The sequence below is a fragment of the Myxocyprinus asiaticus genome, chromosome 42 (genome assembly GCF_019703515.2).
Source record: "Myxocyprinus asiaticus isolate MX2 ecotype Aquarium Trade chromosome 42, UBuf_Myxa_2, whole genome shotgun sequence".
NCBI lineage: Eukaryota > Metazoa > Chordata > Actinopteri > Cypriniformes > Catostomidae > Myxocyprinus > Myxocyprinus asiaticus.
The window spans coordinates 32,294,664-32,317,796 of NC_059385.1; the positions used below are offsets into that span (position 1 = coordinate 32,294,664).

General features: G+C 43.6%; 1 protein-coding gene across 8 annotated transcripts in view; it reads left to right on the forward strand.

Moving 5' to 3' along the window:
- Nucleotides 1–8,224: 8,224 nt before the first annotated feature.
- LOC127432363 (ras association domain-containing protein 6-like) overlaps nucleotides 8,225–23,133 on the forward strand; it is a 35,995-nt gene continuing 21,086 nt past the window's right edge. For 2 of the 8 annotated variants that reach the window (XM_051683342.1, XM_051683341.1), the window contains exon 1: nucleotides 11,172–11,700. In XM_051683342.1, the coding sequence (XP_051539302.1) occupies nucleotides 11,648–11,700 (53 nt within the window). In that variant the 5' untranslated portion in view covers nucleotides 11,172–11,647. Of the gene's footprint in view, nucleotides 8,315–11,171; nucleotides 11,701–21,090; nucleotides 22,464–23,133 lie in introns of those variants that run through there. The other 6 variants (XM_051683344.1, XM_051683339.1, XM_051683345.1 and 3 more) reach the window with 6 other exon arrangements.

Sequence of the window (23,133 nt, forward strand, 5' to 3'; positions counted from 1 at the left end):
ATAAGATGGTCAGAGGTGTCGCACGAGATATTTTTAATGACTTTGCGTTATCTCTTGAGTTTCATGAGCACAGAGGCATATCTGTACGTCCACAGTGTGAAGGTAGGATCATTATTTATGAATGAAGTACTCTTGTTTTAAAATATCCCTGTTCTGCTTTCTGTTATGACATCCCCTGAACACTTTAAAATACTCATAACTTTTGATAACACTGTAACCTGTAAATCCACTTCGCTAGCTAATTATACTTTGACATCAACACCATAGATATCTATAAAGTGACTGCAAGAACAGAAGTTCAGAGAAAACATTTTCAAGAAGCTGCGTGCTAGTTTCTCTGGTACATAAGGTGAATACTTTGCTCCCTCAGTACCGCCGCTCCCTATATGCGTATTACGCAGTCTGCGTAGGGCACCAAGTCCCTAGGGGGGCACCATGTTACCCTAGGGGGGCACCAGAAACTCCACCGGCTGCCCTTACTCGCAAGTTATACGCAGGGTTGGGGAGCAACGAAATACATGTAACAGGAATATGTATTTAAAATACAAAATATAAGTAACTGTATTCCACTACAGTTACAATTTAAATCATTGGTATTTAGAATACAGTTACATTCAAAAAGTATTTTGATTACTGAAGAGATTACTTTGCATTTTATTGTCAATCGTTTCATTTAATATTTAGTCCTTTCAGATGGAAAACCTTTATATATATATATATAAATGATGCGATCCAAAGTGCATTTGAACAGTGGTGAAACACTTTCTTATGATGTGTCACATTCATACGAGCACACAGAGAAGTTTGAATTAAGTTTGGAGCAGAAGAAATAGAAATAAACCTTGTGTAAATTGTCATCTTTAAGCTAAGCTAAAATGCTATTTCTAGCCATTTTACATGCATGTTACCAGGCATGATCATATTTTTTTATCAAGAAAATTCACGTTGGATCATAATTTTTTTCTTCTAGTAAGACCTTTGATATTAGGGCAAAAATCGTATTCTTGAAAATTTTTGTATTGTTTTCCTGTACAAATATCTAAAAATCCTTAAAACAAGATCAATCTGATTTAACTTGTTTTAGAAACAATACTGCATAAGACATTTAGGTTTTTCAGAGAATGTATTTTTAACATGTGTATTTTGTCTCTCTGTACTGGCAGAGTTTTTATAGTCAAAACAAGTGAAAAAGTCATCATGGTTACTTGTGTAACCTCCGTTCCCTGATGGAGGGAATGAGACGTTGTGTCGATGTAGTGACACTAGGGGTCACTCTTGGGAGCCCAAGACACCTCTGGTCTTTGATAAAAGGCCAATAAAATTGGCGAGTGGTATTTGCATGCCACTCCCCCGGACATATGGGTATAAAAGGAGCTGGTATGCAACCACTCATTCAGGTTTTATGCTGAGGAGCCGATATAAGGTCCGGCCATTTCAGCAGGTAGTTCAGCGTTGTGGCAGGAGGGACACAACATCTCATTCCCTCCATCAGGGAATGGAGGTTACACAAGTAACCATGACATTCCCTATCTGTCACTCACTTGACGTTGTGTCGATGTAGTGACACTAGGGGTCCCATTACGAAACGCCACAACTGGCTGAACTGTGTTACGTGAACTGGCGATGTGTGGTGGCCAGACTACTGTGTGCCTCATAGCCAGCACACCAGGTCGACACGTAACCTCCCCCAGCATAGTTATGAGTGTCGGACAGCCCTTTTTGGGGACAAGTCGACTACCCAAAAGATAGAGACAGTCTTAACCCAGTCGTGGCCTCTTTTCCCCTTCTTTTTTTCCACTCCCTAAAAAAGAAGGGGGATTATCCGACTGGGCCGCCAGGTCTAGTCGGGGGGTGTCCCTCCCAAGGGGAAGACACAGCGGAGACCACATCTCTCCCAAAGAGAGGGGGGGATATTTAAGTGGAAGAATACGTCACGTGGTCTTTCCATCCATGTGGAGAGTCTTCAAGGTAGATCCTGACCAATGGGGGAGGAGATACTACAAACATGGAGACTGGGGCAGAGGGGTTCTGCCCAAGGAAGACGCAGTTTGCCAACAGGGAAACGAACTAGTAGAAGATATATATCGCATGGGGTTAGCCTTACAGGGAACCACCACATGCGGAGCACCTACCCCAGAACAGGACTCTTAATTAGCACGTGTACTGGGCCAGCAGCTAGTCTCTCCGAAAACTCGACTGCCACAGGGCTCGGAGGAAGTCAACCAGGGAACAAAGTTTGTGAACACTACTGGGAATTAATGGCGCACATCTTCAGCTCCAAAGGAGGTGGAAGGCGCTATGTGCAAGCGATACACCCGGCCAGCTATCCCAGGCTTATCCGCTTGTGTTGCGTGCCACTACCTGGGACGAAACCGGTTCCACCCGGGGGTTGTAGAACCTTGCAAAGGTGTTGGGTGTTGCCCAGCCCGCTGCTCTGCAAATGTCTGTTAGAGAGGCACCTCTGGCCAGGGCCCAGGAAGCCGCTACACCTCTGGTAGAATGGGCTCGTAGCCTTACCGGGGGTGGCATGTTCTGGGCGAGATATGCCATAGTTATGGCAACAATGAGCCAGTGGGTGATTCTCTGCTTGGAGACAGCGCTTCATTTCTGCTGTGCACCAAAGCAGATAAAGAGCTGCTCAGAGATTCTAAAGCTCTGCGTGCGATCCAAATAGATGCGTAAAGCGCGCACCGGACAAAGCAATGACAGGGCTGGGTCTGCCTCCTCCTGGGGCAGCGCTTGCAGGTTCACCACCTGGTCCCTAAAAGGGGTGGTGGGAACCTTGGGCACATAGCCCGGTCAGGGTCTCAGAATCATGTGCGAGTAACCCGGACCGAACTCCAGGCACGTTTCGCTGACAGAGAACGCTTGCAGGTCACCTACCCTCTTGATGGAAGTGAGCGCAGTCAGGAGGGCAGTCTTCAAGGAGAGTGCCTTAAGCTCGGCTGACTGCAAAGGCTCAAAGGGGGCTCTCTGTAGACCCTGAAGAACTATGGAGAGATCCCATGAGGAAACGAGGCGCTGTCTGGAGGGATTCAGCCTCCTGGTGCCTCTTAGGAACCTGATGATCAGGTCGTGCTTCCCTAAGGACTTACCGTCAACTGCGTCGTGGTGTGCTGCTATGGTGGCAACATACACTTTCAAGGTGGAAGGGGACAGCCTCCCTTCCAGCCTCTCCTGCAGGAAGGAAAGCACTGATCCGACTGTGCATCTCTGGGGGTCTTCGCATCAGGAAGAACACCACTTAGCGAACAGATGCCACTTAAAGGCATACAGGCACCTCGTAGAGGGGGCCCTAGCCTGAGTGATTGTGTCCACCACTGCAGGTGGTAGACCGCTTAGGTCTTCCACATCCCGTCCAGACATGGAGATTCCAGAGGTCTGGGCGCGGGTGCCAGAGGGTGCCTCGTCCCTGAGAAAGAAGGTCCTTCCTCAGGGGAATTCACCAGGGGGGAGCTGTCACGAGGAGCGTGAGGTCCGAGAACCATGTCTGGGTGGGCCAGTAGGGTGCTACCAGGACGACCTGCTCCTCGTCCTCCCTGACCTTGCACAGGGTCTGTGCAAGCAGGCTCACTGGGGGAAATGCATATTTGCATAGGCCAGGGGGCCATCTGTGTGCCAGCACGTCTATGCCGAGGGGAGCCTCAGTGAGGGCATACCAGAGCGGGCAGTGGGAGGATTCTTGGGAGGCGAACAGGTCCACCTGTGCCTGACCGAATCGACTCCAAATCAGCTGGAACACCTGAGGGTGGAGTCTCTACTCTCCCCTGAGGGTAACCTGCCATGACAGCGTGTCCGCTGTAGTGTTGAGGTTGCCCAGGATGTGAGTGGCCAGAAAATCCAAAATGGTTGGCCAAGATCACGATCAAGCATATTCCAAATCAGCCATAAAATCTGACAGCAATGGTACTGTATCACAAACTGTGCAATACTATAATGGACTGTGTCAAGCTCAGCAAAAAAAAAAAAAAAAAAATCATCCACAATAGTGGAAGCAAGAGAAATTGTTAAATAAATGAAATATAATTCATGTAATCCTGAAAAGTAGCCATTAAAATAGATTAATTTAATTAAAAATATTTTACTCAACATTTAAAGGATAGTGTTAATCTAGTCAATTAAATTACTGACAACATTTGTTTATTTCATTAACAATAATGAAAACGAGACTAAAAATACTCTTTCTTGATTTTAATAAAAACATAATGTTGACAAAAATATGACCAATGCAAAATATTACCAATGCACTAACAATGTTTTAGAAGGAGAAAAACCTTGTTGAATAAAACCTTATTTAAATGATAGTATTTTCGGGATTTCTCTTCTGGAGCTGCATGAGCTGAAAGAACTGAACACCGGTAAACTGTGCTTCACTAGCAGGTTATTTATTACCTTACTCAAGATTAATTAGCTACATCAACAACCTAAATGTTACCATTTACGTCTGCAAAGACAATGAAGCGAATGCACAACTGAACTTCTACTACGTTACATGCTAGTCAGCATGAGTATCTCGCGTTGTGAATAGACCATTGCAGTAACAACGTAACAACACGCAGCGCAAAATCCCAAACAGTCTCTAAAACAGAAAATTAATAAAAGCCTGAGGAATCCACAACATAGAAACAAAAGAGTCGCCAATGCTTCAGTACATTCATTTTATCCACTGTTGTTATTTTCAGTGATTAAAATATTGACTAAATTTAAAGGACATGTTTGTCAAAAGACTAAAATTATGATTAAACATAAGGCTATGTAAAAGTCCACTCATGTTAATGCCAGACTCTATTGAAATCAATTGTGAGTCAAGTCTCCTGTGCTCTTTTTGTGAAGAGTGCTATTTGTATGGCAAGTTGCTGCCCATGTTCTAAATTAGTTGCAGAGGAGGTTGCATTTCAGTTAGGATGTTGCCTTGGAAGACAGCTTCTTATGTAGGCAGCACGGCAGCTCACCAGGTTTTGGAGCAGCACCATAGTCATTCCCCCAAACATTAAAGCAGGAGTCTTAATAATTTACACTATGACTCTGCAAACATCGTTTGATGTCTGTTGCATTTTCACACAGGGATGCAGTAGCACTCTGCTGCAACATAACCTGCCAGTTTCTGACATGTGAATCTGCGGATATATCACCTGTTCACCAACATCATCCTGCCCTGTTAACAATAGCTCATGTAAAGATGCTGCCTAAGCCTTTGCGCAACATGCAAACTATCTTTACCACCTTTGCAGCAAACAAATAACTTAATTTACATTGCATTGTGCAGTCTCATATTCAACAACATTTTGAACATGTAAGAGAAAAGCTCTGTGGCATGAAGTGTGGCTGAAGTGTCCGAATCATTTTGGGGGTTACTAGTTACCTTGTGTACTGCTTGAGTTCTAAAGGTTCCTTGAGCTATATACAGTACATTAGTCTTTTGGTTTTGCTGCATGTGGTCTTTTGAATGCAAACTGTGAATAGTAATTTACATTAGCATTGTCCCGTTTCACTGATAGTTTACAGTGTGAATGGCATTTGATGTGGTACCAGGAAGGATGTACAGTACTGTGTGCTAAAGGTGAGAAGGAATATTAATTTTCATTCCTCTGCTCATGTTGAAAGCCAGGTCATGCCAGCTGAATAAAATAAGGCAAAAATAAACATTTCACACAGTGTATAGTGAGAGATATGATTGATTCAAACATTGAAAGTGGTTGTTCTATATTGTCATGAATCCCACCTTTGTTGTTCCTCCCACTCACCACCAGAGGGCTCCATCACCTGGGGATTGACTTTAACTCCCTGGACTCCATTTCCCATAATCCCCGAACCTGTCACTGATTACCTGCTCAGCTGTTTCTTATTTACTCAGCTATTTAAGTCTCACTCTCACTCTCTATCATTGCGAAGTCTTGTTTTGCCCTGGCTGATATATCTGAGCGTTCTCTGAGTTTTCTGAATCACCTGTGTATGATCCTGGACTGTTTACCCTGTTTTGACCCATTGCTGCCTGTCTACTATTACTGTCTTGTTTACCTGGAGATAACCTGTGATTGTCTGCCACCTGCCCTGAACTCTTGCCTGTTTATTGACTACCCCTCTGGATTGCCTTTGATATTACTGTTGGTGGTGATTGACCCTGCCTGTCTGTGTTACTACGTTTACTGTTATTAAAGCTGCACATGGATCTCAACTCTGTTAACTCATCATTACAGAAGACTTTGCCACAAACTGATCCAGCGGCTTTTTCCAACTAACCACTGAGGTCTTAGCTCCATCAAACCCAGCGGCACATCCGGCCTCATCTAGAACAATTCACCGCACCATGGGGCTAACAGCATTCTTTGTTCAATTAAGCCAAGCGGACTTATCAATAAGGGAGTACTCCCATTTCTTTTCCACCGTTGCTGCCCACACTGGTTTTGATGATGCTGCTCTGAAATCCATATACCGGATCGTACTCGCAGCACGGCAGTGGAGGGAATTGCCAGACTCCGGAGACTACATGTGGGTGGTATATGTGAGGCTAGTACTCGACACACTCACCGCAGAGGATCCTCCTCTCACAACCCTGGTTCCAACTTCCGAGTCAGCCACGCCTCATCTTGCTCCATACCATGTCACAGCCACGTCCGAGTCTGCTCCGCGTCATGTCACAGCCATTGGCATTGTATTTAAAAAGTTTGTTTTAGACATATAGTAGCAAGTAAACAAGATATCCCCACATACATGTCAATCTATATTGCGTTAATGTTTGACACAGTTAAAACATTGCCTACCTTAAAAACAAGTGAAGTTTGGTCAGTGGTTAAACATGTTCAGATGGTTCCCTCGTACCTGAATGAACATCTCCACTCCAGAATAAAATGAAATATGCAGGGCAGAAAGTCTTGGAGAAGCTAAAGAAGAGAGGACACCGGCAGCAGTTTATGCAAGCTGCTGTGCTCATAATGCTGTGCCCTGTGGGCTTCTGTCATGCCACGCACAGCGTGTTTTAGTTAATAAACAGATTTAGTGCTTATAACTTGCCGATTTCTTCTTACCAAAAATTCAGAAATATTATGGGGTTTTTTTGGGGGGGGGGGGGGGGGTTACTTTGTAATTGTGGTGAACTATAATTGTAGCAAGTTGAATAAAAGTACTATTATTTATTTATACTTTAAAAAGTAGAAAAATGCTGTACTGTGAGGAGAGTAGTTGTAATTAGTTACTTTCCACCTCTGCTTAAGGGGTAATATCAGGAAACATTTAATTATTTTTCACTGTCATATTGATCATAATCATATTTCCTTCAGACTTGATAAAATTTCTAAATTCTACAAGTTGGCTGATTGTATTAATGAAATCAAATGCTAAATAATCAATTATTTCCTTCTACTACATTCCAGAGGAAATAATTATTGGTCCAAAAACCTCTAAAGATACTGTAAGATGTCTTTCGATGGAAAATACACAAGCTACCATATGGAGCTCCTTGAAAGCTTGTGCAAGCTCCAAAAAACCATCATAAACATTTCCAGTTGGAAGATATTGAGGTTGAAAGCTATGCTTTAAGGTTCTCCAAGAGCCATATGTCATGAGTTATACAGTAGTTCAAGTGATCTCACACTTTAAATCATATGGATGAATTAAAACCCATCTGTCAACAATTCTGATACATTGTAAAAAGACACATTGTAAATTATTTTACAATTTTGATCTATTATGTAATTGCTGTTCTCATGTGGTCAGGAAACCCAGACATATGAATGAGTAACACTTTACAATAACATTCCCTTTGTTAAGGGAAGCACCATTCACTACAATAACTATAAACCTCCTTTTAATCTCAAAATATGTTTTTGCTGCATTGTGACATAAATGATGAATTAGGGCATCTTTGTTTTGATTCATACAAGTATGAATAAGTATTCATTAAGCTTATATAGCATGCAAGTTAAAATGCTCACTATTTGGCATGTATTGCATAAGTCACTCTTTTATGTTATAACTGCACATCAGTGATTTATAATGCATTTTTAATGGTGTAATAGTCATTAAATAACCCTTTTTAAATGATAAATTGGTTTTGCCAATTAATTGGCACTAATAACAGATTCCTGGAACTATCGGTTATCTGCAAAAATCCACACTGATAGTTTTTCCCTGTTGCATCCGGTGCTGGAGCAGCTGGGAAGGGTCTGCTGTTGTTATACAGTATGAGAGCAGCCTCAGAGTCTAAATAGAAACTATCACTTCACTGATGCCTTTTGGTGTTTGTTTTGACATGTGAGACTACACTCTGCATGGAGCGGAACACTTCAGATGTGGATTTAAAACAAACAACGAAAAGGTATGTATACAGTACACTGCAGTACACATTTTCATATCATTATAAAGTAATTAATTTGTTGACTAGATGCTGCATTAGTAGAGAACACACAAGTCCTACCCAAATGTTTAAATGTTACGATTGTTACCATGTATTACCATCTATTTGCATTAGTTTATATCCAGCTGGTCATGTTTATGCATTCGTTAGCCAGCTAAGTTGCATATTTAAAGCTAGTAAAGTAAGAAAGCAAATTAATATCTTTATGCAGCCGAGAGAAACATATAAACAAATCAGAAACGCATCTGATTTCAATTCACATTTTTTATCCTCACTGTAATATGACGACTTCGGATCGATCACATTCTTGCGTTAAAAAAGGCTAGACACAGCGCAACAAACACAGTTTAACAGAAAGCAGGTGTCCCAATATGCTTTTAAAGCTCTTTTTAATTAGACACATCATCTAAAAAACAGCGTTCCTGCACGAGACGCTGAATAAACAAAAACAAAGGCGTTCATCTGGCACGCATTTACATAGAAAAACAAATGGATGGTTGCAAAAGCGTTCGGTGTGAACAGCCCCTTAGAGTTGGTGGAGGTCTTAAGCCGTTGTAACTTGCTCTCTTATAAGCGTTTTTCAGATTAAGCAATGATTTGTTTAAATGCTTTGTCAGATATGATGTTCATTGTTAATGTTGGAAATGTGTGTCTCGATATCCTCGTGTTTGGTTCCAGTCTGCTGTGTTCCATCTGTTTGAACAGCCCCTGGTCTGGGCTCATAGTCTGAGCTGCTTCACCACAGAGTTCAGCCGAATACCACCGCTATCTGTGAATATTTCTACTCTACATACAACTGTATTGAATAAAAACAAAGTGGTATTTTGCAGTTATTATGAAGCTTGAGTCTGCAGTAGGAATCAGTGCAAGTGTAACACTATGTGAACTGTCAATTGAAGCGTCCCCCCACCAGCTGGCTTTAAAAAATACAAATATTATTATATATGAACTAATATTTATATAGTTATTTCATTTTAAAAAGTACAATACATTTTCATGGTTCAGTCAGTACTGTTTTGTAATAAAGTTCAGCGCTATTTTACTTTGAGTTTTATTTTTACATTCAGTACCAATTTGAAAAACTATCGGCTGATTAATCGTTATCGGCAGGTACTGCCCAGCTTAGTTATCGGTAAAATCCACTATCGGCCGACCTCTAATATAAAGTAGCAATTGCCTTGATCCCACTACAGAATAAAATAAAATAAAAAAGGTAATTCTAATTTCTCTCACAATTGTGACTTTAGACTTGCCAATTCTGAAAAATAAAGTTATAACTGCATTATATAGAGAATTAATGTATATTATAACTGTGATATAAAGTCAAAATTGCAAGATATAAAGTCACAATTGTGAGATTAAAAAGTCAGAATTGCAGTAGCCTTTTTTAATTCCGTAGTGGGATCAGGGCACCACTGACATTCACTAAAAATAAGTCTTAATATATTTTTCAGTTTTGCTTCTCATGCAAACTGATCTTGTTTTAAAGAGATTTAGATATTTTTACTTGAAAACAAGACAAAGATACTGATTAAGAAAATTAATTTTTGCAATGCAGTGTATATGTTAGTATCACTTGTAGCATTTCATTTGAAACTTCTAAATACTTAATTATGAATAACTGAGTAAATCATTGTAGAGGTTTATTTTTTATTTATTTATTTATTAATTGGACAGATCGCCATTAGTTGTATTTGCAAATTCCTTTTAGATTCTGAATCATGATTTTAACAGTCTCATATCATTGTATAGTGTTTTTCTATAAAACTTTTTAACTCAACTGTGAAAATTATATAGTTTTAATTTTTTCTTTGCTGAAATGCAGATGAAGTTACATGTTCCTCTGTGTGACTTGGACAGCATAAAAAAAAAAAAGAAAAATACATAAACTCAGCAGCTCTGCTTCACTTATAGCAATGGCACGAGAGGCATAGCCTTTGCAGCTAAGTCACGTTTGTATGGAAGGACCCACCTGTTGCTTACTGGCCTGTATACACTGATTTATTTTAAGCTGGAGAGTGACATTTCCCAAAGTGATTTTTTTATGCCCCCATCCGCTGAGCTTTTGCCTTTTACGGTAAACTCCTGCAAAACATCTTAGGCATGTTTCATGCAGTATGCATAAGCAATGGATATTTATTTTGCTGGCCATATTAACAGCCTACATGTAGCGCCCCCTAGACCACTTTGAGCGAGCTACCCTCAGTTCATTTATCTATAGTCTTTGATTTAGATTTTAGGATTACAAGGAAACACTCAATTACTATGTAAATTATCCATGCAAATTAACCTCTCTTAAACACTTAATCACGTCTCAAAGAAATAAACTCTTGAATATCACTTAGTAATTTTAAACACTTGAATGAATTGTAAATCACACAATAATCAAACTTAAGTATACTCAAATGCTATTTATTTATATTCCAAAATGCAAAGAAAAGAAAAAGCAATTTATCAAATGCAAAACATTAATTTCAAGTAGGAATTAGGCATAAATTAGACAAAGAAAATATATACAATATATTCCACATGACAAATATGAAACCTGATTAGACTGAAAACACAGGTTAAAGTGCACTAGATTGACTGTTAAATTCTGAGTAAATAACTTAAATCCAGCAAACAGACCAACTGATATAATACCCAGTTCACCGTTGCAGGCCTGAATGAAGCTTGGGTGCATTATAGCCTTAAATATGGCTACTTCGCTCCTAAGAGCAATAAGGGGTGGGGGGGGGGGACTCACTGTGTCCTGGATTGATGTTGGGGGGGGGGGGGGCGGACTCACTGTGTCCTGGATTGATGTTGAGCGTGGGGGCACCCTGCACAACACAGTTGGTTAAGAGTCCAAATGATAGTTAAGAGAGTTCAGGGGCGATCACGGCCTACGAGGAAATCCAGCGGTGCCAGAGGAGATTTGAGCATACCTGGAAGCCCAAACCGCTATCTGGTAAGATGTCAATGCCACTCACAATCAGTACTTGCTGTTTTTTCCATTTAAATGAAGAGTTTTAATCACTTGCCGTGTAGGCAAACGTGAAGAGTCCCTCCACAAATGGATTCTAGCATCAGTCTCGTTAACATTATGCTAAGCACAATAATCCATGCTACACACAGATTGCAGTTGCATGTTTAAACTTTTTGTCAAAGCCCAAACAAGCTGACTCAAATTCACCATCTTAGAGAATGGAGGTTAATCACCTTGAGAACTAACAGGATGTTTCTGTCAAATAGGTTAATCACATATGTTCACTACTTCTCTCCTCTGCTTCCCCATGCTCCACCCACAAAACTATGACCTCATCACATGACTCTCACTCTCCTTCAATTGGATGTGACATTAACAGGTGAGTAAATGAAATAAACAGTAATAAAAAATAAATATTTGTAATCAAAAATTTCATGTATGAACTCTTGTAAATAAACAAATTAAATAAATATTGAATTATAATATTTATAATTCAGTTTTCACTAGTTAAAATACTATTTCTTGATATCAGCAATTTAATTACTACCAGTGAAAATGCGTATTTTTTTATATCAGTAATTAGGTTTGCTGTAGTAAACATATTAACATATTAATTCTTGATATCAAAAATGTCATTATTAATTGCAGAAATACCCCTTCTTGATATCAAAAATAGAAATTAAATTATTATAAGCTGTAATTTTTTTAATTTTTTTTTATTTATTTTTTTTTTATCTGTAACTGCATTTTCACTGGTAGAATTTCACAATGATCTGTCAGTCACTCCTGTTCAAAATGAAATTATAGATAACTAAAATTTCTTAAAATTCCATACACATGTCAACTATGTGCTTCGTACTGGTAAAAACACTATTTCTACATCAATAAGTATATTTTTACTAGTGCAAATGTCCATTATTCATATTAACAATTGAATTGATTTAAAAAAGTAACATTTTTCTAGTTTTAATTAAGTTGTTGATATCAGGAATAGATATTTGTACAGTAGTAGTTAAAATGTAATTACTTTTCGTAATTGTAATGTAATTTTTTTTTTATTAGCAAGAAGTACATACAGTAGCTGATATGTGAAATTGGAATTTCAGCTGGTAAGAAATTATTCATATCTAGGCTAATTGCGTTTTGAACAGTGTGACGAACAGATAATTGTTCAACTCTACTAGTGAAAATGCAGTTACAGATATCAAAAATTATATTTTATACTACTTCAAATTCCATTTTGATTTTAAAAACTGGCTTTATTCTGAGTATACATGATAAAGAATGTTTAGAAAACATAGCTAATGATCACTTCTAAAGGATAGTTTTTGTTGACAGCCTTTTAAACATGTTGAAGTTTAAGCTTAATGTCTTGGAAGTAAATGTATTATAAGCCCATTTTATTAGAAGAAAATAAACGATCATTGAAAATGTCAGCATTTAACAGTGGACCTCAACTCAACAATAAGTTCTGCAAAAATCAAAGCTATGCACAAAATGGTCTGCTTGGCTCCTTTGTGTTGAGATCACAGATCTGCACACTGGTTATTTTCTCAACCATCTTCATGAGCTGCAACATGGTAGGTATTTTAAACAGAATGAAAAAGTTATGTACAGTATGCTGGACACCTGCTGGCTGCTTTCCTTCACTATCCGCTCCAACTAATAAATAAATAAATAAATTCAGCCCCTATGCAAGATGTACTGCAGAATTTGTCCACCTGATTGTACATGAGTCCTGCTCTGGATGTTCAAGATATTAAGTTGATGTTAATGTCCAAGATATTGTCACAGGAGGGTTTGCAATACTGAAGACAGATGAGATTGCAATGTTCCAACCAAACAAACACCTTGGTAATAGAAATGACAAGAGTGTCACCAGAATATTGGCAGACAATGAGCCATTACAGCCTCTAATGAACATTCTGCAATACAATATGAGTGAAACACAGTGTCTCCCAGGCTACAAAGAAGTCAGCTGACACACGAGGTGGAAGAGTTTTTTTTTTGTTTTTTTTTGTAATACATGTCCATTTGCATGACCTAAAGCAAATGACAATCTATCTATCATCTATTTCAGTTGTAAATGATAGGCTGAATACATGAAGTAAATTCAGGAAAACAGATACTCCCATAAAGAGTCAGTGCCTTTTAGAGTGTTCATTGTACATCTAGTTCAATTATACTGCCATCTCTTGTGTAGTTAGTGAACTGCCTCAACACTATGAAGCAGGAATTTCAGTAATGGCTCAATCCAGTTTAGCAACTCCAGAGATTTCAAAAAATGTCTTGATCTACAATGTGGACTAGCATGAAGTACAACCAGTCCTTTGGGTTTAAGTCTTGAAAGAACAATTTCTGACTTTCACTTTGACTTGACACATTTTGAACATCTGCAACATGTACACATATATGATATATGGTATACATAGATATGATAAAGATAATACAATTGAAATGGAATGTAATGGAATAACATTTTAATGTAATGTTGTCGATTTGCCAGTGCATTCAGAGTTTGCAATATACCATGTTTTGAAATCTTTCTTAATGAAAACAATTATGGCAGTGTGCATTAAGAAAGATTTCAAACATGGTATATTGCAAACTCTGAATGCTCTGGCATATCGACAACACATTTGAAATAGTGGGGGTCTGAGTCTTGAAAAAGCTGGACAAAGGTTGAGGGTCAAAGTGCATTAGTGTTTTGACATTCTTTGTGAATATTCAGTGGTGTCCCTGTGAATTATGTGTCTATGGAGATGGGGGCGTGGCCGAGGGATGTCTGTGGAGAGCGAGGCCGGGAGAGGTAGAGAGGTAGGATTAACACCTGTGGGAAATTATCTCTAACAGCTGTTTTTTGTTTCAGTGATAGCTGGAGAGGGATATAAGGGCAGTCCAGACTATCGGAGGGGAGAGAGAGAGACCCAGACCTGTTTGTGTGTGTATTTATGTTGTCTGGCAAAGATCGCTGAAAAGCGAGAAAATAAAATAAATATCCGCTGTGTGTGGTTTTTTTTACGTTGTTTCCCACTTCCTTATTACTGTGCTACCAGGGAATTGTTACAGTGTCTAACAGAATTTAACTGCGAACAAAGTATACCAGCTTTTAAATGACTTGTAGGGGAGGTTACATTGCAACTTACACAAATAGAGAACAGGAAATTCAAGGTCAAGTTTCCTTTTAAGGTCCAATGAAATGTACGCTGTAGAGGGGTTCAAGTAAGAAGGACATGGGAGCCGGTTTCAAAGTCCATGTGAGTCAACTTTTAATGCAGTTGCTTTCAGCTTCACAACAAAGTATTTTATAGAACACACATAGCGTTTCTGGTCTCCCTTTCAGTCTGTCACTCCGGCGGCATTTTAAAGCCCATCTCCATCATCACTACAACGAGACACAGGTGTTTAATGTTAACAATCACCAGGTGATGGCCCATACTGCTTCCTCTCTCCCTAGTGACAGACACACAACCACGTCCCGCTCCACAAACCCCCACCACCTGACTCAGGCCTGGGCCCCGTCCGGCCTGCTAACATCCACCCCCCCCCCACCCCCCCCTTCCTGGAGAGAAAATCAGCCGCAACCGTCTGTGTCCCCGGCCTGTGGACCACCTTAAATTTGAAGGGCTGAAGTGCCAGGTACCAATGAGTGATCCACGTGTTGGTATCCTTCATGTGGTGGAGCCACTGAAGTGGGCTGTTATCCGAGCAGAGGATGAAGGCCCGCCTCAGCAGGTAATAGCGGAGGGTTATGACTGCTCACTTGATGGCAATGCACTCTTTCTCAATCATGCTGTACTTAGTCTCCATCAAAGAGAGCTTGCGACTTATGTACAGCATGGGCCGCTCCACCCCCTCCACCTCCTGTGAGAGCACAGCCCCCAACCCCTTCTCTGATGCATCCGGCTGCAAAATGAAGGGGAGAGAGAAGTTAGGAGCATGTAGAAGCAGTCCGCCACAGAGTGCAGATTTCACTCTCGTAAAAGCCTGCTGGTATGCCTCCGTCAAATGGACCTGATCTGGCACCCCCTTTTAGTGATATCAGTCAAGGGGCTGGTGACATCAGAGAAACTAGGCACAAACCTTCGGTAGTAGCCTGCCAGCCCCATAAACTGTCTCACCTCCTTTTTGGTCTTGGGACGTGGGCAGGCCGCTATCGCCACGGACTTATTCATTTGAATGCGTAAAGCATGCACCGGACACAGCAACGACAGGGCTGGGTCTGCCTCCTCCTGGGGCAGCACTTGCAGGTTCACCACCTGGTCCCTAAAAGGAGTGGTGGGAACCTTGGGCACATAGCCCGGTCGGGGTCTCAGGATCATGTGAGAATAGCCTGGACCGAACTCCAGGCACGTTTCGCTGACAGAACGTTTGCAGGTCACCTACCCTCTTGATGGAAGTGAGCGCAGTCAGGAGGGCAGTCTTCAAGGAGAGTGCCTTAAGCTCGGCTGACTGCAAAGCTCAAAGAGGGCTCTCTGTAGACCCTGAAAAACTACAGAGGTCCGATGAGGGAACGAGGTGAGGCCTGGAGGGATTCAGTCTCCTGGCGCCTCTTAGGAACCTGATGATCAGATCATGCTTCCCTAAGGACTTACCGTCGACTGTGTCGTGGTGTGCTGCTATGGCAGCAATGTACACCTTCAAGGTGGAAGGGGACAGCCTCCCTTCCAACCTCTCTTGCAGGAAGGAAAGCACTGATCTGACTGCGCATCTCTGGGGGTCTTCCCAACGGGAAGAACACCACTTAGCGAACAGACGCCACTTAAAGGCATACAGGCGCCTCGTAGAGGGAGCCCTAGCCTGAGTGTACGTGTCTACCATCGCAGGTGGGAGACAGCTTAGGTCTTCAGTGTCCCGTCCAGGGGCCAGACATGGAGATTCCAGAGGTCTGGGTGTGGGTGCCGGATGGTGCTCCTTCCCTGAGAAAGAAGGTCCTTCCTCAGGGGAATTTGCCCGGGGGGAGCTGTCGCAAGGAGCGTGAGGTCCGAGCACCACGTCTGGGCGGGCCAGTAGGGTGCTTACCAGGATGACATTCTCCACGTCCTCCCTGACCTTGCACAGGGTCTGTGCAAGCAGGCTCACTGGGGGAAAACGCATATTTGCGAATGCCAGGGGACCAGCTGTGTGCCAGCGCGTTTATGCCAAGGAAGGCCTCGGTCAGGGCTTACCAGAGTGGGCAGTGGGGAGGATTCTTGGGAGGCGAACAGGTGCACCTGTGCCTGTCGAATCGACTCCAAATCAGCTGGACCACCTGAAGGTGGAGTCTCCACTCTCCTTTGAGGGTAACCTGTTGTGACGGCGTGTCCGCCGAAGTGTTGAGGTTGCCCGGGATTTGAGTGGCTTGCAGCGACTTGAGGTGCTGCTGACTCCGTTGGAGGAGACGGCGGGCGAGTTGTGACATACACCACCTTGGCGGTTGACATATGCTACCGCTGCCGTGCTGTCTGTCTGAACTAGCACGTGCTTGCCCTGGATCAACGGCCGGAACCTCTGCAGGGTGAGCAGAATTGCCAGTAACTCGAGGCAGTTGATGTGCCAACGCAGCCGTGGACCCGTCCAGAGGTCGGCGGCTGCGTGCCCATTGCCAACAGCGCCCCAGCCCGTTTTGGAGGCATCTGTCGTGACCACGACATGCCTAGAGACCAGTTCTAGGGGAACACCTGCTCGTAGAAACGAGAGGTCGGTCCAAGGGCTGAAAAGACGGTGACAGACCAACGTAGTGGCCACGCGGTGTGTCCCGTGGCGCCATGCCCGTCTCGGGACTCGAGTCTGGAGCCAGTGCTGAAGCGGCCTCATATGCATCAACCCGAGCGGGGTGACCACCGCCGAGGATGCCATATGCCCCAGGAGCCTCTGAAAAAGTTTCAGTGGAACCGCTGTTTTCTGTTTGAACACCTTCAAACAGGCCAGCACCGACTGGGCGCACTCGTTCGTAAGGTGCGCCATCAAGGAGACTGAGTCCAACTCCAAACCGAGAAAAGAGATGCTCTGAACCGGGAGGAGCTTGCTCTTTTCCCAGCTGACCCGAAGCCCTAGTCGGCTGAGGTGTGAGAGCACCAGGTCCCTGTGTGCACATAACACATCTCGAGAGTGAGCTAAGATTAGCCAGTTGTCGAGATAGTTGAGAATGCGAATGCCCACCTCCCTTAACGGGGCAAGGGCAGCCTCTGCGATCTTCGTAAAGATGCGAGGAGACAGGGACAGGCCGAAAGGGAGGACTTGTACTGATATGCCTGACCCTCGAACCAATCTTGATGCCGGACGCTCGCTAGAATGCGTCTTTGCGTCAGCATCTTGAACGGGAGTCTGTGTTAAGCCCGGTTCAGTACTTGGCCGCAGGTCCAAGATTGGCCGCAACCCACCGCCTTTTTTCGGTTCAATGAAGTAGGGGCTGTAAAAACCTTTCTTCATCTCAGCTGGAGGGACAGGTTCTATCGCGTCCTTCCGTAGGAGGGTAGCGATCTCCGCGCAAGGTAGCAGCGTTTTCGTCTTTCACCAAGGTGAAGTGGACACCGCTGAACCTGGACGGATGCCCGGCGAAGTGAATCGCGCAGCCGAGTCGGACGGTATGGACCAGCCCTCGTGACGGACTGGAAGGCGCAAGCCATGCGTCCAAGTTCCATGCAAGTGGGACCAAAGGGACAATGTCATTGGATGTACCGGCAGGTGGGGCCTCGCGGCGGGGCGGAGCTCGAGGTGCCACACCACGTCGTGGCCGTGCTGAGTCCGAGGACATCGAAGCACTTTCCTGGCTCCTTGTGACCACCCCCGGAACAGCCTGGGATGGGAAGGAAGAGGCCTGTCCTCGTGACCCGTGGAGACTGTCACATCGGGAGCGGATTTGTGCCACAGCTGGGCGCTCAGGGCGGGAGACCGCCGCTGGAGCGCCAACCTGTCAAATGGAGTGGTGGACGGTGGTCGTGATGCCAGCCGTACACACTGGATACGTGACCCAGGGAACAAGGAAACCACTCTTGCTGAGCTCTTGAGTACTGCAGCCACTTGGGCATGCAGCGCAATTAAATGCAAAAGGTAACAAAAAGATGAAGATCTGCTTACCTGCTCCAGAGCAGCGGGTTTCGTTGTCCCTGGGTCGCCCGTCTCAAGGGCGCTTTGAAGCCTTTTATGGGTTCTGGGCAGCCGCGAGACGGGTGGCGTCTGCTTCCTGCGGTGGGCTCCACGCCGGGGCCAGGCAAAAGGGGCGTGCTGCGGCGGAGCCGGTGCAGTCACCGCAGGGGGATGCCCTTGGCGATGAGTAGATGGGGTGCGGGATCTTGAGCCGCGCCGGGGCAGGATATACCGGCTAGCATCCATCTACTGCTCTACCATCGAGAACTGCTGGGCAAAGTCCTCGATGGTGTCGCCGAATAGGCCCGCCTTGGAAATGGGAGCAGCAAGGAATCGTGTCTTCTCGGCCTCACCCATCTCGACCAGGTTGAGCCAAAGGTGGCACTCCTGGACCACTAGTGTGGTCAACGTCCGCCCGAGAGACCGCGCCGTGACCTCCGTCGCTCGGAGAGCGAGGTCGGTCGCCGAGCGCAGTTCCTGCATCAATCCCGGGGTGGAACTACCCTCGTGCAATTCCTTAAGCGCCTTGGCGGACTTGCAGGAGAGCCATGGCGTGCAGGGCGGAGGCGGCTTGTCCAGCGGCACCGTAGGCCTTGGCCGTCAGAGACGACGTAAACCTACAGGCCTTGGACGGGGGCTTTGGGCACCCGTGCCAGGTAGCGGCACTCTGCGGGCATAGGTGCACCGCGAGTGCCTTTATCCACTGGGGGATTGCCGAATAACCCTTGGCCGCCCCACCATCGAGGGTAGTGAGAGCGGGGAAGCTGAAAAGATCGGGACCAGGCAGTAAAAGTGCCTCCCATGAACTTGTCAGCTCTTCATGCACTTTCGGGAAGAAAGGAACGGGGCGGGGCGTGGCTTTGAGCGGCGCCGCGAGCCCAGGAACCAATCACCGAGCCGCGAGGGTTCAGGGAAGAGCGGTGAAATCCACTCTAACCGACGCTCGTGGCTGCCCGGGAAAGCATGTCATCATCTCCGCGTCAGCCTGTGACTGGGCGATCGACCCCGAAGGGAGGAGCCCAGCTGAGGCATCCGACTGGACGAGCCCGCTCTCCGATGCTGCGCTCGAGAGCTCATCACTTCCGCGGACCTCCCATTCCCCAGCACGCTCGTCTGCCCCGATCGGGCTTCCGGGTGAGTCCGCCGGCTCGTCTCATGGCAAGTAAGACAAGAGATAAGAGATCGAACTCGCCGTGAGACGAGCCTGCGGACTCACCCGGAAGCCCGATCGGGGCAGACGAGCGTGCTGGGGAATGGGAGGTCCGTGGGGGGATTCCTGGCGGAGGCATTCCCATTGGGGTCCCCAAATCGCCCCCAGTGCTAGCCGCGCTGGCCTCAAACCCGTGGGTAAAAGGACCGAGGCTGGAGCCTCTGGGGTGGCTCGCTTTCTTACGAAGGCGAGCCGCGACCGCAACGTTGCCATGGACATATTCTCACAATGAGAACATGACCATCCAAGAACGCTGTCTCCGCGTGAGCAGTGCCCAGACACGAAAGACAGTGATCGTGACCGTTAGAAGGCGAGAGATAACGAGCACAACCAGGAATAACACACAATCGGAAAAGCATCTTTAAAAAGACGCGTCTTTAAAAAGACGTTCCGTGTGTGCGCTCTTTTAGAGAAATATATACTCTTTTAGAGGGGAAAAATTCTCTTTCAGAAAATATACTCTCTAGTTTTTCTGCCGAAGCGCCCAGGGGCATTCTCTGCAGTGCACCAGTGCAGAGGAGGGAGAAGCCACTGAAATGCGCCTTCAGATCCAGCAGAGGTGACTGAACAGTAGTATTCAGCTCAGTGAGCATGACCGTTCGGCTCCGAAGAGAAAATCTGAATGAGTGGTTGCATACCAGCTCCTTTTATACTCGTATGTTCGGGGGAGTGGCATGCAAATACCACTCGCCAATTTTCATTGGCCTTTTATTAAAGACCAGAGGTGTCTCGGGCTCCCAAGAGTGACCCCTAGTGTCACTACATCGACACCAACGTCGAGTGAGTGACATATAGGGAACTGCCAATACCCCTTTGTTAAATCCAGTGTCGAATAAAATTGAGCCGCACCCAACCGATCGAGCAGATCGTCAATTCAGGACATTGGGTATGTGTCAAATTTAGACTTTCCAGTAATCTACACAGAACCAGACTGACCTATCACTCTTAAGTACAAGAACAACCAGGCTGGTCCAATTGCTGTGTGATTCTTCTATTACCCCTATCTCGAGCATTGCCTCTAATTCGTATTGAATCACTTTTTCCTTATGTTCGGGCAAGCAGTATGGCCGACTATGCACTACCACTCCCTGATGTTGCCCTCACATATCCATCTTTTTTAATTATTAGGGACCGGTTGTATCGAGTGACGCAGGACACTAAAACCCATCTCCGTCGTCACTGCAACGAGACACAGGTGTTTAATGTTAACAATCACCAGGTGATGGCCCTTACCGCTTCTTCTCTCCCCAGTGACATACACACGACCACGTCCCGCTCCACACATGCATAGAAGTTTTTTTGGAATGAAAGATACCATTGTGTTGGTTTGTCACTCTAAGAGTTACTTAAAGTTCTGTTTGTTATAAAAATCTAGCACATATCTATTGAGGTGAACACCATGCAAATTATTTGAGTAGTTTTATTTTAATTTTGATTACTTTTGTCATTTTAATTTCTAAATGTTTACTTGAATCCTTGATACTGCTGAGAGATACCTGAAAATAATGAGGGAACAAGATGCTGCATCAGAAGCTGACTCTATGGGAGCACCCCCCAGGGGGCGTTGACTTTGAAACTCTATTACAGGGTTGCTCATTACGTCGATCGTGGTCGACAACCACTGGTCGATCTTGTTAACAGGTCAAATGGTAAAGGGAGTAGCGAGGAACTACTCAAATAACGAAATTCTTAAAGATCACTTTTTATTTCCTAATTTCTGCTCCAATGCAGGTGGATTTACAAAATGTAGGATGGCAGGAGAAGACTCATTCATATTTATGAGGAAAGCTTTACCTTATTGGTTATGGACACAATTAGGGGTAGGGCTATTGTTTCTCCAATCAGGTAGCGCTTTCCTGATAAAATTACTGAATCGTTCAATCAGGTATCAATTTCCTCATGATTGTAAATGACTTTTCCCCTGCCATCCTACCTTTCGGAAACTCGGATGCTGTCATGCTGATAATATAGTTTGTAATAAAAATGTTGTATGAATTAAAAAAAAAAAAAAAAACAAAGAAATCTAAATAGAAGGATTTTTAGTGTGGCCTCAGACCTTGACCACACTGTATACCTTGTCACTGTACACCACACAATACATGCAAATTATTATTTTTCATTCAATTTCCTGATGTTTGTGTGTGTGTGTGTGTGTGTGTGTGTGTGTGTGTGTGTGTGTGTGTGTGTGTGTGTTAGAAATATAAAGTTTCTCTTAAAACAAGACAAAATATCTTGTCATTTTGCTTCGCAAACATATTTTTTAGATATTTTTCACGATATTTTTTTACTGGAAATCAAGACAAAAATAGTGAAAAAATGTTTGTTTTTTCAGAGCATAGACTATATGTAGCTTTGTGAGTTATTTTGAATGCTGTAGTTGTTTTTTTAAAGCATAGAATGTCAAAACAATCAATGTACAATAGGTGTTCATATAGACAGCACTTCATTAGATACATTTCTAATAAACCTTAAACCTTGAACAAAAATATCTTCACATCATTTAGGGAATTCAACAATTCAATGCTGACGTCTAAGCATTTTAAATTTTATTTGCGTCATTTACCTATCATAAAAAAAATCCTTCCTCTTCTGATGAGACATTTGAGCCGAGAGATTCATACCTATGGGTGTGTTTATGCATTGATTGCATTGCTAAGTATTCCCAGAATGCACTGTGCAGAGGTGAGTTGGATCAAATTACAGCACAACAGTGTCACAAGTACCAGGAAAACACCTGACAGGGATGCATCCTCTTCATTATGTCCCTATTATCTGACCAGACACTGCTGTAGTTGCAGCTCGGGAAGAGATATGTGATCCATTCCTGTGTAAGTCCTTTGACATTGGATCTACACAGGCAGCAGGTTAGTGAAGCATGGTGTGACAGTGTTTATGTGTTATAATGTGTAAAGACTCTCATTAAGTTTGTCTTTGAGCAATATGCTTTTATATTTATGTTACTGGTAGATACTTTCATACAACAGTGACTTACAAGAAAGTACATATTATGTAATTACATGAGCACATAGCTAAGGAAGTAACAACTTCGAATGTGAACACACTGGTCATAGTCAAAGATGTGTGTTTTATCTAAAACGTGTTTGTGTGTGTGTTTGTATGTGTGTGTGTGTGTGTGTGTGTATGTGTCCTTATAAATTGAGAAGAAAGTGCATTTGTTGAATTCACTCTGTGTAATTACTGTATTTCCAAAGTGAATTCATTTACGGCATTGTTTTATATATATTTTTAGGTTGATTGTATTGGGCCATGTATTTGGTATGGCACTGAAAACCATGCTGTTGACAGACGTATTTACATACAGATGCATATCATTTGTCAGTCAAAATACTTTAAAAGTTGTATTTGCTGCAGAGCTCGATTTGTATATGGTTTTCAGAGAGCATGCACTGACTTGAATAACCACACCAACATTTTCCAGTTGTCAGGGGGCAATGTGAAAGTAGAATTCAAACAGCCCTATACACACAAGACCATAAGTGACTTTTGCTTTATTTTGAATGACAGCATAGTGTC